A 15804-nucleotide genomic window follows, 5' to 3' on the forward strand; every position below is an offset into this window, starting at 1 on the left:
GAAGTGAAATGTTTGATTTTGATATTCGATTATTCTGGAATATCGATGACATTCCGACTTGTTGGGCTACATAAAAATAGACCAGTGTTCATTTTAAACATGACATAGCATGACAATAGCCGTCACTGTCAGAATTATTTCGGTAACTTCAGTGAGGAACTAAGCATGCATTTGCTCACATCGATGCACAAAAAGACGGTAGGGGGGGGAAAAAAAAGGCAAAGGCATGTGCATTCTCTCTGGATTTTATTCTTTAGGAAGAGATCTGTTTGGAATTACAAAATGCACTGGTAGAAATAGCGGTGAGACTGGCCGAGAGTGAGAAAGGTTAGAGAGTGAGAGAGATAAGAGTTAGAGAGGGAGAGGAGGGGGCGGGGGGAGAAAGAGTACGTTAGTGAAGGATCAAAGGTCCAACAGCCAGTTAGAACAAGCACATCAACAGATTTGGCTAGCTCCTGCACCCCTTGATCCTCACATGAGTAGATAGGAGAATACACCGTCTTCAGAACTGTGTTGTTTATTCTCTCTTTTTCATTAAAAACAGTTTTTTTTTTTTTTTTTGCGGTGTCCTGAACTTGGGTGTGTTGTGTCTCAACCCCATAAATGAAGAAAAGAAACAAGACTTTGACTCTTACCAAAGTCTCTTCAGTGTTTTCATGTTTTTTTTAAATTTTTTTTTAACTTTTTGTCTTTTTTGTTTTCAAAAATAGAAGAAAAAAAGAAACATTGCTTTTTTAAAAACATCTATCTATTTATATATCTCTTTTTTCTCTTATTTCTTAATTAATGTGCTTTTTCTTTTCTGTCCTGAAGATGACTTTTAACCCACGGTGTGGCATGCACATAGCACATGCATTTCTGGAACTAGATTTTTTTTTCTTTTTTGATATCTTTTATACTTAAAAAAATCAATCAATCAAACAAACAAACAAAAAAAAATACTTTTTTCCTCCCCATTGCGACTTTACATTGCTTTTTGAAGAACTCGTGTGGTTAATCAGCGTGTTAGTGGATTTTACTGCAGCATATACACAAAGATGGAAAAGTGAATGCTCAGGTTTTGCACGTCTCATTCAGAAGTTTGACTGACAGCACGCACGCGCACAAACACGGGATAATCGCAAACTGTCGCGATGACATGACAGACATGTTCAGAAGCTGAAAAATGATTTCTGCTGACAAAGCATAGAAAACAAAAGCAAGCACAAGAAATTAAACGTCAGTGATCCCAAACACATTCACCCGTGTAACATACGTACGAGCAAAAAAAGCTCACTTCCACACACCACAACCAGGAGCTACATACCTAGTTGCTTTCTGATTTTTATTTTTTTCTTCTTCAGTGTAGTGATGTGAAAAGTACTTGTTCGTGACATCCCACTAAGGCTGGAAAGACACTAATAGGCAGTTTTTATTTTTCATTTCTGTTTTTGTTTTTGATGCATTCTCTGGTCAACGTGTGATAGGCCTCCAGGTTAAAAACGTCGGTCAACTTAAAAACAAACAAACAAACAAAAAACGGGAAAACGACAGTGGTCTGGGGCTGACAGTGGTGTGCGTTGGTGACCGGGGGTTGTTTTGAGGCACACAGAGAAACACACCGACGAGGAATCGGAAGCCACACGGGAGCGAAACACTCAGAACCCAGGTGATTTCCAGAACATCAGCAAAAGCCCAAAACGTCATTTCTCCAACCCGTCTGAACTGTGCTACGGTGCAGTTCGCTCGCCTGCTGACAAGGGTGAACACTGATGAGGTGGCCTGGAGGTGAGAGAAAATGCTACAAGCACAACGCTCACTCGAACGTAATTGAGTTTTACTGTCGTATAGCTCCCCCTGGAGGTCGCCAGTGGTGTCAAACATTTTGGATTTATCACCTGCCTGAGAGAGCCAACACTTGGCTGCAGACACAGAAACTGGCAGAGTTCTGCTGATGGGTGGGATCAGCTTCAAGATAAAAAAACAACAAAAAAAAACAACATGTGCGTTTTATAGAGACTTCAGAAAACAGAAACTTATTATTTTCTTTATCTTATTTCTTGCAACCGCCAAGCTATGCATTGGGAAACTGGTTTTCAAGTGGAAATATGTGGACACTTATTGTGGACCTCAAAGCAACTATTTTTAAAAATATAAATTTGTTAAAGGGCGTGCTATTAGGTTGTCTTTCTACATTGTAAGGCAAAACTTGATGTATTTATATATTTAACATAAATATAACAGATTACTAACCAGAAGAGATGTGATTGAGCAATAATTTACATTTTGTTGGGTTTTTTATATTAATCTCAAGAGTTGCTGTTATCACTGCTGCAGACGGTTGAGTGGCAAGACAGGATTAATGAATAATTAACACATAACTATGTCCAAAAATACTGGCAGTAATCTTTTAAATACCATCATAATACATTGATACATTTTTAATATCATCCCTGCAAAGATACCTTTACCTCTGTTGTGTATTTTTGCATCTTTGATAGGCATAAAACTGAAAGTTTGCATTGACTTTGTGCACATCTTGGAGTGGTTTGCCCTTTGAAAATGTTTAAGCTTGCTGAAGAATAAAGGGGACAGAGATCATGTGGTTTGTGGGAATTACAAAACTATATTACCTTCCTCTAGATCTCCTGTTCAGGATGGATGAAAGGTTTCTAATAGAAACAACCTTCAAATTTTGCATCTACAGGTTGCATACAATGATGCTAATAGCCTTTTTTAAAATCTTTTCAGTAAATAAATAAATAAATAGAACAGTAATGTTGAAAATCTATAAAAATCCTCCTTAAAATGAAAACATTACGTGCTCTTATCTTTAAAAGCATGTCTCGGCATACAGTTAAAACCATTTTATTTTTTAGTAAAATGTTTAATGGTGCTGAACAATATCCACATCCTCATCCCTTGTTTTAAATTAAGCTCACCTCTTTCAAAGGTGTAGATCATTTGACACGTTCCAACACTCTAGATATTATCCGTCCGACTACCACTGAGCCTGCACACCTCCAGAGCTCTGCGAGATTCTGTGTCTGTCTCCAGAGCCGTCTCGAAAGAGGAGACGAGCAAAAAAAAAAAAAAAATGTTAGAGGTCCACCACAGGGTTGGAAAAAGGATTACCTGAGCTCCAAAAATAAATAAACAAACAAAACACAGAGCATCCATCTCATTCTCACAATCACTAATCAAATACAAGCATTAGCAATACATTAGCAGTTTATCCAACATTTCCCTCGGAGACGAAGAAAAACAAAGATGAAGAGTTTCTCTCCTTTCTGTGCCTTCTTTCTATTGGTCTCTTCCTCTCTGATGCCTCTGTTTGAACCCCAAACCCTGGAAGACTTTAAGATTTGAGTTACTGATTTGTCTTGACTTTTCACCACCACGTTACAAATAACCAAAAAAAAAAAAAAAAAATCAATCCATGTTAAGTTTACCCTGCTACCCATTATATCATAATAGCATGATGACGTTTGTTACAAAAAAGTTACTTTCACTAAAAATATGTGCAATTCCAGCTGTATCAGTGGCAGGCATTTGGCACAGAACGGACAGTTGACGAGCAAGCAAAACGCCCCCCACCCACCCCACGCCCACACCCACCCGCAGATAAACATTACACTAACTATCCGATTTCCCTTGTAGCCCTCTGTCGTTTGATTTTTACTGAAAATGAAGGTACGGCAAGAGGAATGTCATTCAGAGCACAAAGAGAGAAACAGAAAGTATTTTTCAGTAAAAAAGAGAGAAACCCCACAGACCACAACGGAAAGGAGGAGACCCCCCCTCCTCCCAAACAGACAGTAGATTCTTGTTGTTTGTATCGTTAGTATTCTTTTGTAGCATTCATGCAGGATTCCATAAAGTGTCACAACTCCGCAAGTCTTAAAAAAACGAAGCCGTGTGGGGTGCAACAGAAGATTCAAGCTTCGATGTTCTGAAGAAGAAGAAGAAGAAGAAGAAGAAGAAGAGGAGGAGGAGGAAGAAGAAGAAGCAGCCGCAGGAGTAGAACAAGAAATACTGCAGAAAACAGTTATTTGTTTGTTTTTTGTTGGTGAAATTCTTCCTTGTATTTTTTTTTTTCTTGGTCATTGGATGAGGTTGGCTAAAGTTTTTTTTTTTTTTGTCTGTCACTGGGAGGAGTGGATGAGGTTGGCTAAAGTTTTTTTTTTTTTTGTCTGTCACTGGGAGGAGTGTGTTAAATATTGCCAACACTCTCATCAGGTCCTCTGGCTGTTTTTGACAGAGAGACATTTTGCCACCCCCTGCAACACTTACCAACTCTCCCACCCACTTAGCCTTCTTACCGTTTACAGGCAGAGGGCTCGTTGTCAGATTTAAAAACACAGATGATAAAACTCATCAATATTTCATTGGTGGCTGGGAGGGTTGGATTAGACGATTTTTTGTTTTACGGCTAACTCAACAGTTAGCCTCGAGAAAACGTTATAAAAGGAAAATAAAAGATTGTTCCTTTTGCTCTGACTTTAAAGTGTCTTTTATCGAGTCGCAACTCTTGACATCTTGTAAGTGGCTATAGCTCATTGCCAGAGGCATAAATTAAGACACAAAGAGTAGTGTCTATCATTTCTCCTCCCATCTTAAAAAAAAAACTTAAATCTGAGCTTGGTCTCTTTTGGCATCAAGAGATGATCAACAATGCAAGCAGAACACAAAAGTTGTTGCTTCTTGTTGCTCCAGACTCAACCTTTGCCTTCTCGCTGTGTCTATTTTACGCTGATAACAATCCTTTCATCCCGCGAAGCGTCCACGTGGCACCCCGAGGAGCCGGGGTGACTAAAATTAATAACCAGATGAAAAAGAAAGGTTGTGATTTCCCTTGGCAGTCACTGCTCTGGCTAGGAGCTCTCTTTTTTTTTTGTTTTTCCAGTCTATTGATTATACATCCCTCCCCCATCCCCTGGGGGCTAGCACCAATCGTCTTCCTCCCTCTCACCATAGGGTTCGTGCAGTCCCTTGCGGGGACCCCTCGGATGCCCAGCCGGAGGAGGAACCTTGTGAGGCCCAGTGTGTGGAGGTCCGTGGAGGTGTGTGGAAGGGGATGACGATCGGTAGCCGTTTGGCAGGCGGCGCTGGGCAGCGGGCTGAACCTGGTTCTGCACAGGCCCAGTCAGGGCAGTGGTGGGAGGAATTGCGTGGCTGACAGTCCTGGGTGAGGTGCGAGTGGGCTGCGGGTGGGGGTTGTTCACCGGATGAGGCTGCAGAGGAGGAAGGGGGTGGGGGTTGTGAGGCTGTGGTTGTGTGGGAGGAGGCAGAGGGTGGTTGGCTAGGGCATGGGGGTGAGGGTTTCCACCCTGCATGGCACTTGGCTCATAGGCGGGTGGTTCATGGTGCGGATCAAAGTCCTGGTACTCCTGGTTGTAGAAGCAGCCATCCCCTTCCATGGAACCGCCTCCTCCGCCTGAGTCACCCCAGCGTAGTGGGGGATGATGACTCTGGCGGGGTGCGCCATGGTGAGCCATCGGGACTCCAGCCGGGGGTGGACCCTGCCCTTGAAGAGGCTCTGGAGAAAAGTGGCGGGGACCTGGGGCTGGGGGTCTGCCCTGTGGTCCCCCAGGAGGAGTGGGCATGGACTTACGGACTACGGGGGAGTACGTGACATGGGGTCGAGGTGTGGCAGGGGTCTGAGGCAACTGTCGGCGACCTCTCCGTGGTGTACTGGTTCCCGAGGTCGATGGAACTGGACTTCCGCTGACTGAACTACTGCCCTACACAAAAAGTGAAATAAAGCAAATAAAAAGAACGAACCACAAATTCAAAGACACAACATGTAGAACAAAGCAGAAGATGATGACGACAGAGCATAAAACAAACAGAGGAGGAGTAAGAGGAATGCAAGAAAGACAGAGGAAGCCAAATAGAGAAGCAAGGGAAGACGAGAACAAGATTTAAGAGCAACAAGAAGAAGAAAAGCCCCGATCATGATGTTTGTGGAAGAAAAAAGAAAAATAATAAAGGCATCAAAGAGCAGCAGAGCAGTGGATAAACAGGAGTAGAAGATGTGAATATAAGAGATGGGATTCCAAACAGCACCATACAAAGAGAAGCAAGATGTCATGCAGAGGAAAGAAAACAAAAGACGACAGAAGAAAAAAAAAGTTAAAGGGTTGATTTGCAGACCAGCAAACACAGCAGAGTGTAAGTATTGAGAATAAAAACAGAAAACAGCTTTAGTTCACTAGGATTAACTTTGTTGTATTCATTCCTTGTATAAAGACCCACGAGGCCATTTTTCAGGGAAAGGAACATTTAGTGGTGGGGTGTGATAAAACACTAGCAAGATAAGAATATTAGATAGCTGGTCACAGCAATAAGGTAGACAAATATACATTTTCATTAGAGATGCACTGAGAAATTAGTTGAGAATCCAAAGATTTTAAGCTTGATAGGCGCCATACTTAATCTAAAATGGTTTCCTGTGCATCTCAGTAGGACAACAATTTAAGGACAACTTTGCTTTGCACAGCTTTCGTTCAGCTTGCAGGTTGACAGCAGTGTTGGTAGAATACTACGTCCCAACTTTGGGAGGACAAAACTTATGAGATCGACGCATCTCTAATTTTAATGAATATTTGCTGGATTGTTGGCGACATACTGACTTCATCAAACATACATGCCTCAGTTATATATTTTGCATTATTATTGTCACAATAATGCATCAGTTTATGTGAATGTAGTAGTACATAAAAACATTTTCAATTTTTTTTGACATTCTGAAGACAAAATGGCCTCTGATTTAATAGCAGCATAAATGACAATTTTTGTTTTTTTTTTATCACGTAGGTAGTATCCTTCTGGAAAGGATGTGATTTACAGGACATCAATGTGTCTTGGGCACCCCATCATTTCATAATATATAAGGTAGCTGCCATCAAATTAGAAACACTGGAATTGATAGCACAAAAATATCAAATCCGTGGTTTTACATGCAGGAACAGGTTGACCCTGGAGCCCACCTGTCTGTGCGGAACATTCTCACGGCCCTCGCTGGGTGATCGCGACCAGCGCCGCTCCCGGTCTCTGTCCCTCTCCCGGTCATGCTCCCTGTCCCGGTCATGCTCCCTCTCCCGGTCATGCTCCCTGTCCCGGGAGTGTCTGTGTCTGTACTCGCCGCCGCGTTCGGGCACGTAGCGTTCCTTGTCCACGGAGCCGTGGTGGTGGTGGTGATGGTGGTGGTGCTTGCGGTCTTTGGATCGGCCCCGGTCTCGGTCGCGGTCCTTCTCTTTCGATGTGAGGTCACCAGACTGTGTGGTCGTGCTCAGGTCTGTTCCCGGGCGTCACGTTGGATTTATTTATCAGGTGTGTTAAAAACGCACGATTTAGTTTACAAATCAAATCTAAAAGCAACAGATGTAAATGTACTTGTTTTTATTTTCTCTGACCTGTGTCAATTTCACTGTAGCGACAGAGGGACCTCTCAGACGCCCGATGACTGCGATCCTTTCGCCGGTGTCCGTGTCTGGAAGCTCTCCCCTCCTCGGGTATCGAACACTCCATGTGGTAATCATCTCCTTTGTCTCGGTGTCCTCGCCCAGACCTGCTGTGGCCCAGAGACGAGGCGGACCGCTTCATTGGACTGTTGTCACTGATGGTCTAAGAAAAGAAGAGAAGCCACCGAGAGATGAAGAGAAAGTTTCTTGTGACTGTCAGGGCGGCGTTTTTGGGCCAAAATGTTTGTATGCTACATTTTTTTCCCCCCTAGAATTTCTTGAAAACTCATCTGAACTTAAAGACTACTGCTATTAGTAATGCTAATAGCAGTAGTGTGCTATTTCAAAAATCCATGCTCTTTCAAAATCCATGTTAGGGCAAATGAAACTCATAGGGCAGGGATCTGCAAAGCAGCCTATTGGGCAGGTTTGGTCTAAACCCTGACATGTTGTGATTCCTGCTATCTAGAAAAATACCTAAGACCATATTAAATACTGAAAAGAGAAACCTGATAAAATTGTGACCATCTATTAATAATGAAATGGTTTTGCTAGCAGCACTAGAATATTTCTATCATCTTCACTGCATTGGTGAGAAAGTAATTTCTTTAAAAATATAAAAAGTGTCACGGAAATGATCAGGTTTCTGGTTCATTTTACAGGAAGATATTCTAGACTAACAAAAAAAAAGAAAAAAAAAGAAAAAAACCTGTCAGGCACTGAAGCTATGTTCTCACAAATATACATTTATAGCTACAGTGTGTGGCAGATGCGTCCTTTACAAGGTTACTTCATGTACTCAGTTCAATTAGGATTTTTTTTTTACTTTTCTGCAGATTCAGAAAAGTCTGAGGGAGGGGCATTAGGTGGAAATAAATGGTTACTTACTATAAATTGCAGTCCGCTATTTAATAATAATAAAAAAAAAACAAGCAACAAATAACACAAGAATTACAATAAGAGGAGATCTGGCAAACAGCCATGCCTTTCATGCTTCTTTGACTTGCTTTCAAAAAGTAAAAAAATACAAATTGAAGAATCATTACAACTTGCGATACTTCCCCATCTTCACTCAGAATTGCCCTGAGCATGGCACATTCCAGGTGGCAAATTAATTTTCTGCTTCTATGTCACGTGTGCTTTCCCAAAGTCATGCATACACTGGAGCTGTTTCCATTCATCTGATGGAAGTTTTTGTTTGAGGAAGGAGTGCCTGAGCAGCGCATTTGGTGGAAAAATATGATAATCTTTACCTTGGAACTAAATCTTTTTGGCAGCAAAGCTGACCTAAAAATTTGAGTTCTAGGCAGCAAAATAAATCAGCAGAATACAGTAATTTTAACAACTCCTAAAAATTCCTTGTCTATTAGCTCCAATTGCCCTTAAATTTCATCCTCCATCTCTCTCTCAAGCAAACATGCATACACATTTTTGTTTGAGACATTTCTTTTTTTTTTTCTTTCCCCTTCAAGTTTCTTGCATGCAGGTTGAGCAATGCTGAGTGCAGACTAGGGTACAAACGGGGGGAACCATCAACAACGTTGCAGTTAAGCAGACGGGGCTTGAGGACACACAGCAACAAAAGCAGTTGGCAGCAGCTGAGCAAAGAGAGACAGAGTCATACGATCCAGAGAAAGTAGTTTGAAAAATGGCTAAGGAGAGGGGTCAGGCAAACTTCTGCCCAATTCCAAACTTCAAACTGTGAAGTCTGAACCTACTTCTACCAGTTTGGAAACTGGGCTGGCGTAATATTTCATGCTTTTATAACTCCTTCTCAAATAACCTTCCCCTATAATAATGCATGATAGACACAACATGGAGACATCACATATGAGGGGGCAAAAAAAAAAAAAAAAAAAAAAAGAGGCTGAGAATGATTGAGAGGAACGAACAGAAGACAGGGTACATACACTGAGGTTACTGCCACGGTGCTTCCCTTTCCTCCGCTGCTGGATGAGCACAAAGAAGACACACACGCACACACACACACACACGCACACACACAAAGCCACAAATACACCAGAGGTATGGTCACACACGGCGCAAACCCATAAAAGCAAGAGAGGGGCAAGGAGACGATTAAAGGGAAAGGACAGTTGAAAACACAACGAAACAGGATACACCAAAAGACAAGTAAAAGCAAAGGGATGTCAGTGGGAAAGATTCGGCACAGACAAAGAAGGAGCACCACGATGAAGAAAAGAGACAGACAGAAAGAGAAGGAGGGAAAGATTAGACACCAAAGCAGCAGAGACGGTGAAAGAAACAACACTTAATACAAACACTGGGAGTGGTGTCCACCACAACAGTGCCACGGCGACACTCAAATTGTCACCAAGGTGCAGGTTTGATTGGCTCAATAGAATTTGTTTGCCTAACTTCCTTTAAGTTTGTTAGAAAGCCTAACCTCGATTTATCATGTCAGGCAAATATAGAGCACTTTGCAAAAATATTGGCACAACTTTTTCCCCTTACAATCACGAACGTGACAATGTTTTATTGGAATATTATGTGACAGACCAACACAAAGCGGCTACCAAATTGTGAAGTGGACGGAAGAGAATCTGAAATATCATTTCTAATAAAGTTCCATACATTTTAATTTAAGCCGAGGACAAGCTGTATGATTTATGACCCGATTTTACATCCGGATTACCAAGACAAAAACAAAGTAGTCTGTCTGAAGTCTGAATATATCTCTTATTACCACCGCCTACCAGCATGTCTGTTTCTTGAAAGAGTCACCCTCACAAGAATCTCAATGAGAGTTTGATGCGTTCAGTTGGCTTCAGTTCTTTTTCAAAATCCTGCAGTGTGCGATTCCTCGGCGGGAAAACTTGCTAAGCATGTGATCCTCAGTTTTTCAGTCAAGGAAACAAGAACCAGTCTGTTAGGGTGAACTCGTAATCTTTTCAAAATCTGTGACAATTGTGAAAAACTTGTACTTAATGTTTTGGAATCACCCAGCCAGTTTCCTGAGTGGAAACTGAGCTAAAGATTAGGGTGATGACAAGGAGGCCTGCCGACCTCAAAGCCTGAGAGCTAACGTGCCACTTTTTAATAAAATGTAAATAAAAACATGTACATTATTCCTCTTGAATTAACTTATTCCAGTTACAATGTTTTATCAATGTAAGTGGTAAAACATCCACATTCACTGTAAACCTCTGCAGACCATAGATCTCCAATTAGAACCAATGGATTTTATTGAGACATATCTAATTGAAGTCGAACTAAAATGCAATTGCCACACTTTTCAGGTAATAATTCTAATTATGGAGTTTTATCACTTCACAGTTGTGTTGATCTTTCACATAAAATCCCAACAAAAACAATAAGTTGTGGTTCTAAAGTGAGAAAATGTGTAAAAAAAAAAATGAAAGAAAGCTCTATGAATATTTCTGCATAAGCAATCAAAGATGCACTTCAGTTTTGGTTCTTGAGTGCCTGAAGGGACAACAAAACAACCACACACTGGCGACCACAGCGATGGCAGTGGGCAAAACACCCACACGTATGAATCTGCCTTCACAAATGTGCACACTTTTGATTTCAAACAGCAGCACACAGCAAAGCAGCAGGGCCGACGTGACTCCGAGGGCACACGGAACAGTGATATCGCAGAAAACCTGCAAAGCACACGCATGCACAACGCACACCTGCACACGCAATCCCACACGTTTAACTACATAGCATTGTGCTTGTTCTATTCCAAACAGTGAGTAATAAACCATTGCCCATTGCCTGTAGGGAAGAAACAATTTAATAAAACACAACTAAAAAAAAAAAAAAAAGTAATTCGTTAGGTAGGGGTCCTGACAATTAGGCGTAGAAGGAATAAATAAAAAGTTGGGGCTTGGGGACCGTGTACGTGTTCAAAAAGGTTGTTTTTTTTTTGTGTGGATGACAACCAGAGCACTCACTGATACATGAATGATGACAAAATGGGTGATAGTGTGAGATAAAGAAAAACAAACAAACAAGGAAATCATGATTAAATACAATCATGCAGGTGAAAGTATAAACTGATGTTAAGAGGTCTGATTTAGACTTGCTAAGCAGAATTCTAGCAAGTAGGCAGCATCTGGTAAAACATTTCTATGTCTTAGCATGTCCATGTTTTAGCCAGACAAGTATCTTAATGGACAGGGATTTTCACGACAGTTAGACACGCCGATTGTTTCCGATTAAACACGAATGTTAAACAGAAACCAGCAATTGCAGCAATTTGTCCAACGCTGCCGTAACCCTGAATTTCTTCGGACTGGAACGCCGGGAGCAATTTTGTACTCAGACCTTGTAAGATGCAATGGTGCAAAACAAAGGCAGATGAGGCACGCACATGATTGGGGGAGAAAACACGAAGACAGTGGAAAGGTGGGGATGCTGCTCACTTGGTTGTCGCCTGGGAGGCGGGGCATGGAAGCGGCCCTGCCGTGGCCTTCCATTGGTGGAAATTGCTCAGTATCCGAGATACCATCCTGCCCCATCTCTCTCATCTCTACCGTCTGTAAACAGAGCAGGAGAGCAGGAGATGGTGTGACTGGCTGCCATGATAGCTAACAGGGGAGTTAAGGGGAACAGTTGGAAAACGTCTGGTACAGTCGAGAGCTAAAGGGTGGGAGAATTTGGAAAGCGTATGTGTCGGCGGCTGACTGCCACAGCGATTGAAATTCAAACACGGAATGACAGGAAGTACACTCCAAACAAAAGCTGCCATCAACTCAACTGAGTGGACAATGGGAGGAGATTTTTTTTTTCCTTGTTGAAAGGCTTTTGTGATGATATAGCAGGAATGGAGTTGAGGAGAAAGTCATGTGCAGCCAAAGGGACTTATCAGACAAACAACAGTAAAGTTATCCAGATGCAATAGCGACACGCTGCAGGCAGGTCGTGAAGAAAATGACGACTGCTGTTGAAGGTTAATTTGCACACAAAGCGGTTAACGCCCAATTAAGCATCTTGTTTTTGTTGACACAATGCAAATTTGTCAACAATGTTGATGCATGTTGATGTGATATTCTAGTTTTTTTTTGTTTTTTTTTACATATATCAAAAATCTGACTCGCAGGAACAGTTGAACTATACACGTGTCAGATGAAACCGTTTCAGACCTTTGTCAGTCAGGGAGGGATTGCTCAACTGAGGGATTGCTAAATCTGATGCAGACGCCACTGATTAGATCTAGGAGCACAACAAACACGAACATGAGTCACTTTGAAGACAAACACAAGATCGATGCATGTAGTCGTGTGTTTCAGGGAAGATACAGAAAGATTTTTGAAAAACAAATACATCTGACAAGAAAGACTTTGAGGGTGAGACGGTTAAAAAAAAAAGCGTAAGTTTGGTGCAAATCCGATTGTAGTTGGAAATGATTTAGCGAGGACAAAACAGCAAGTAAGAATAGTCCAGCAAGAACTGTAAACCCCTCTGTACCAAAGTAGATTTGTTTTATACAGTAGAAAAATAACAGAGACAGGAAACAAAGGGGAACTAACATTTACGCATGGAACAAAGGATATCTCATATTACCTCAATTGTAGTGAACGGGTTTGGTTCACTACAATTGAACAATTCATATTAAAATAAGAATAGCTACAGCTGATGAAATCATTCCATTTAAGAATAGAAAATTACATGAAAAACATTTAAAATATTTTTACAAAAGGACAAACGAGCCTAATTGACGCGCATATTTCAATTTAAGGAGATGTACCTGCACTACGCCTTCATTCAAATTTCCTTGAGGTCGAGGCTGTTTCCGAATTTTTATATTAGTCTACTTCATTAATTTCAAAACAACTTTAGATGTGTGTTTGGGATCTCCGTGTCAATTTTGAGGTGATGCTCTGTTTGCGTTATTCCACTCTGTAAAATATACAATAACACCAGAACCGAAAAAAAAGGGTGTGTTCACACTGCAGCCTGAAGTGACCCAATTCCGATTTTTTGGCAATTCCGTTTTTTTTTGCCGGGGCCATTCACGCTGCCAGTAAATGCGACCTGTATGCGTTCTGCAGTGTGAACGGGCAATCGACCTGAAAGTGTCCCGCATGCGCAGTAGAGGGCGCAATAGCGTCAGCATTCTAAGTGTTCTGCCAACTGCCATAAAAAGAAGAAGTGCTCAGTGTTTGCGGAAGTAAACATGGAGGCTAACGGTGGAGCTTAGCTTACATATTTGAAGTTGTTGTCCGGCCGGAGCAACATATTAACAACTTAATCCTCATATAGTCCATCATGGTTGTTGTTTTTCTTCCCGCTTGCGCGTATCAGGACGCAGAATAGTGAGATTTGTTGAGAATCAGTGACGTTGAGTTCGGATGAATGCGACCTGGACGTTAGGTCGCATTTGAATCGGATAGTATCGGATATGGGTCACATTCGAAAAAGAATCCGACCTGTGCTGTTCACACTGCCATGAAAAGATCGGATACAGGTCGCATTACATCAAAAAAAATCGGAATTGGGTCATTTCAGGCTGCAGTGTGAATGCACCCAAAGTCCTAACTGCAGGTAAAGTGTGCGTAAACTCAAAACAGTGACACTTCCTGTCGTTGTGGCTCATCTGCTTCAAGGTTCTACTTCTACCCATTTTCTTCTGACAACAACGTCATTTGTTTTAGACACAACTGCCGCTAAGCTGGTTATTATTTCTTTTCTGGACTATGAAATGATTGTGCCTTAAAATACCGTCAGATCAGTAGATTTTTCAGACCAGCCAATCTGTCATCAGCAATCATGAATTCAAGTCGATTACGTAAATCTCCTTCCTTCCCCATTCTGATAATTGTTAATCTAATAAAACGACTGGTGTGTGTATGATGAATATATTTGAACTTGTTTAAAAAAAAAAGAAAAAAAAAGAGGTGTTCATAATTTTAAACTCATGCACTGAGTTCTTATTTCTGGGAAAAACGGTTCAAACCTCATTAGAAACCAAACATCGATATGACATTCATGTCCATGGCGACTTCTAACTGAGAGTTCATTTAAAATGTTAAATGCTCACTGACTCAAACTTGCATCTGATGAGGACGCATGTTAACTACGCAATGTTGTTGCATTAGCACTAAAGGTTTTCTAGGGTATGTCTTTTGAAAACCGTCTACCTGTGAGTTGGTCATGCTTCCTAGGCCGTCCTCAGAGTACCCTTCAGGGCTCCAGCTGCCAACCTTCTGGGACATCTCCTTGGCGCGAGCCGTCACCCACGACTGGCTCTCTGGGATCCCGCCCTCCACCGGCCTGCGACATGCACAGAAACACAGCTTCCTGCTTTGATTTTATACTTTGATTTTACTAATAATAATAGTGCGTCAAAAGGACTGTTGAACTCACAAGCTGTTGCCAGTGTCTGTTGTCTCAGGCGGAGGCAAGGCGTTGTTGAGTCCCGGACCCCCGTCCTGGGAGGGGGTTGGTGGCTCCACGCGCTGAAACAGTAATGGCGTGCGGTTCTGTTTGAGATATACAACATGGCCGTCGCCAGCTATCAGGCAGACTGACAAGGGAAATGCAGGGTAAAGGTGCAGAGCAGGAACAGAAAGGAGGCAGTTGCCTAAAGCAAGGCCAGGCAAACAAAAAGAAAAAAAAAAGAGTAACTCTGGAACAAGTGATACCCCACAGCTAGATCGAGAAAGAGAAGAAAGAACATCGAGGAAGTTAAGCAACAGAGTGCTCTGTGAAGGACTAGAAGAAAGAGGAATTCACTACTGAAACCAGAGATTGACTAAAGAAAAATAATCAGGCACCCTCTAGGTCAGCCATGTCCATTTCCAGTTGATACGGGCTGGTGTCATAGTTTGAGGCAAGTTTTAAATTTGTCTCTGCTTCGACAGCCCAGGTTCAAATGTTTTATCTCTTCCTCAGCACGCCATCAAGTTTTAAAGCACCCGTTAACGACCCACCGGTTCACATCAGGTCAGGTCGGAAGCAGAGACACGCCTAAAAGTTGCAGAAAGCCAGCCCTCGAACTCTGGAAAAGGTTTTTGGGATTCTTCCGAGAATCAGGTAAAGGCGAACATGGACAGAAGAGGCAAAACAAGATGCAACATGCTTCTGGATTAGTGGATATAAGACTATAAGAAAAGGGAGAGATAAATTAGGGAAGATGATGAAGAAAAAAGTCAAATATGAAGCACTACCTTCTTTGCCATCTATTTATTAGTCGTCTTCTAAAGTTGTAAGATGATTGACAAAACGTATTTCGCCTTGTGTGCAAATTTATGAAAAAAAAAAAATTACAATCCATAAGAGGCTAAAATATTATTTTGAAACATCCAAGCTGTCTTGTTTTATCCAATATTAAACCAAATATAATGATAATGACAATAATTATGTACAAAATGTCCTTTAAAAATGA

The 15804-nt window shown here is 41.6% G+C and overlaps 1 protein-coding gene and 1 long non-coding RNA gene across 35 annotated transcripts in view; one reads left to right on the forward strand and one right to left on the reverse strand.

Annotated features, from left to right (window-relative positions):
* Positions 1–732: 732 nt before the first annotated feature.
* Positions 733–4415, forward strand: LOC107837455 (uncharacterized). The gene is made up of 2 exons (XR_001663456.1): positions 733–4094; positions 4146–4415. It is a non-coding gene; the product is annotated as an uncharacterized LOC107837455 (long non-coding RNA).
* cacna1aa (calcium channel, voltage-dependent, P/Q type, alpha 1A subunit, a) overlaps positions 4404–15804 on the reverse strand; it is an 83387-nt gene continuing 71986 nt past the window's right edge. For 14 of the 34 annotated variants that reach the window (XM_016676836.1, XM_016676834.1, XM_016676830.1 and 11 more), the window contains 7 exons: positions 14784–14899; positions 14558–14690; positions 11840–11953; positions 9356–9394; positions 7398–7608; positions 6972–7279; positions 4404–5723 (listed from right to left, as the gene is read on the reverse strand). In XM_016676836.1, the coding sequence (XP_016532322.1) occupies positions 4923–5723; positions 6972–7279; positions 7398–7608; positions 9356–9394; positions 11840–11953; positions 14558–14690; positions 14784–14899 (1722 nt within the window). In that variant the 3' untranslated portion in view covers positions 4404–4922. The remainder of the gene's footprint in view (positions 5724–6971; positions 7280–7397; positions 7609–9355; positions 9395–11839; positions 11954–14557; positions 14691–14783; positions 14900–15804) is intronic. The other 20 variants (XM_016676844.1, XM_016676845.1, XM_016676843.1 and 17 more) reach the window with 7 other exon arrangements.

This window comes from Poecilia formosa, unplaced genomic scaffold (genome assembly GCF_000485575.1).
Source record: "Poecilia formosa unplaced genomic scaffold, Poecilia_formosa-5.1.2 Scaffold142, whole genome shotgun sequence".
Lineage (NCBI taxonomy): Eukaryota > Metazoa > Chordata > Actinopteri > Cyprinodontiformes > Poeciliidae > Poecilia > Poecilia formosa.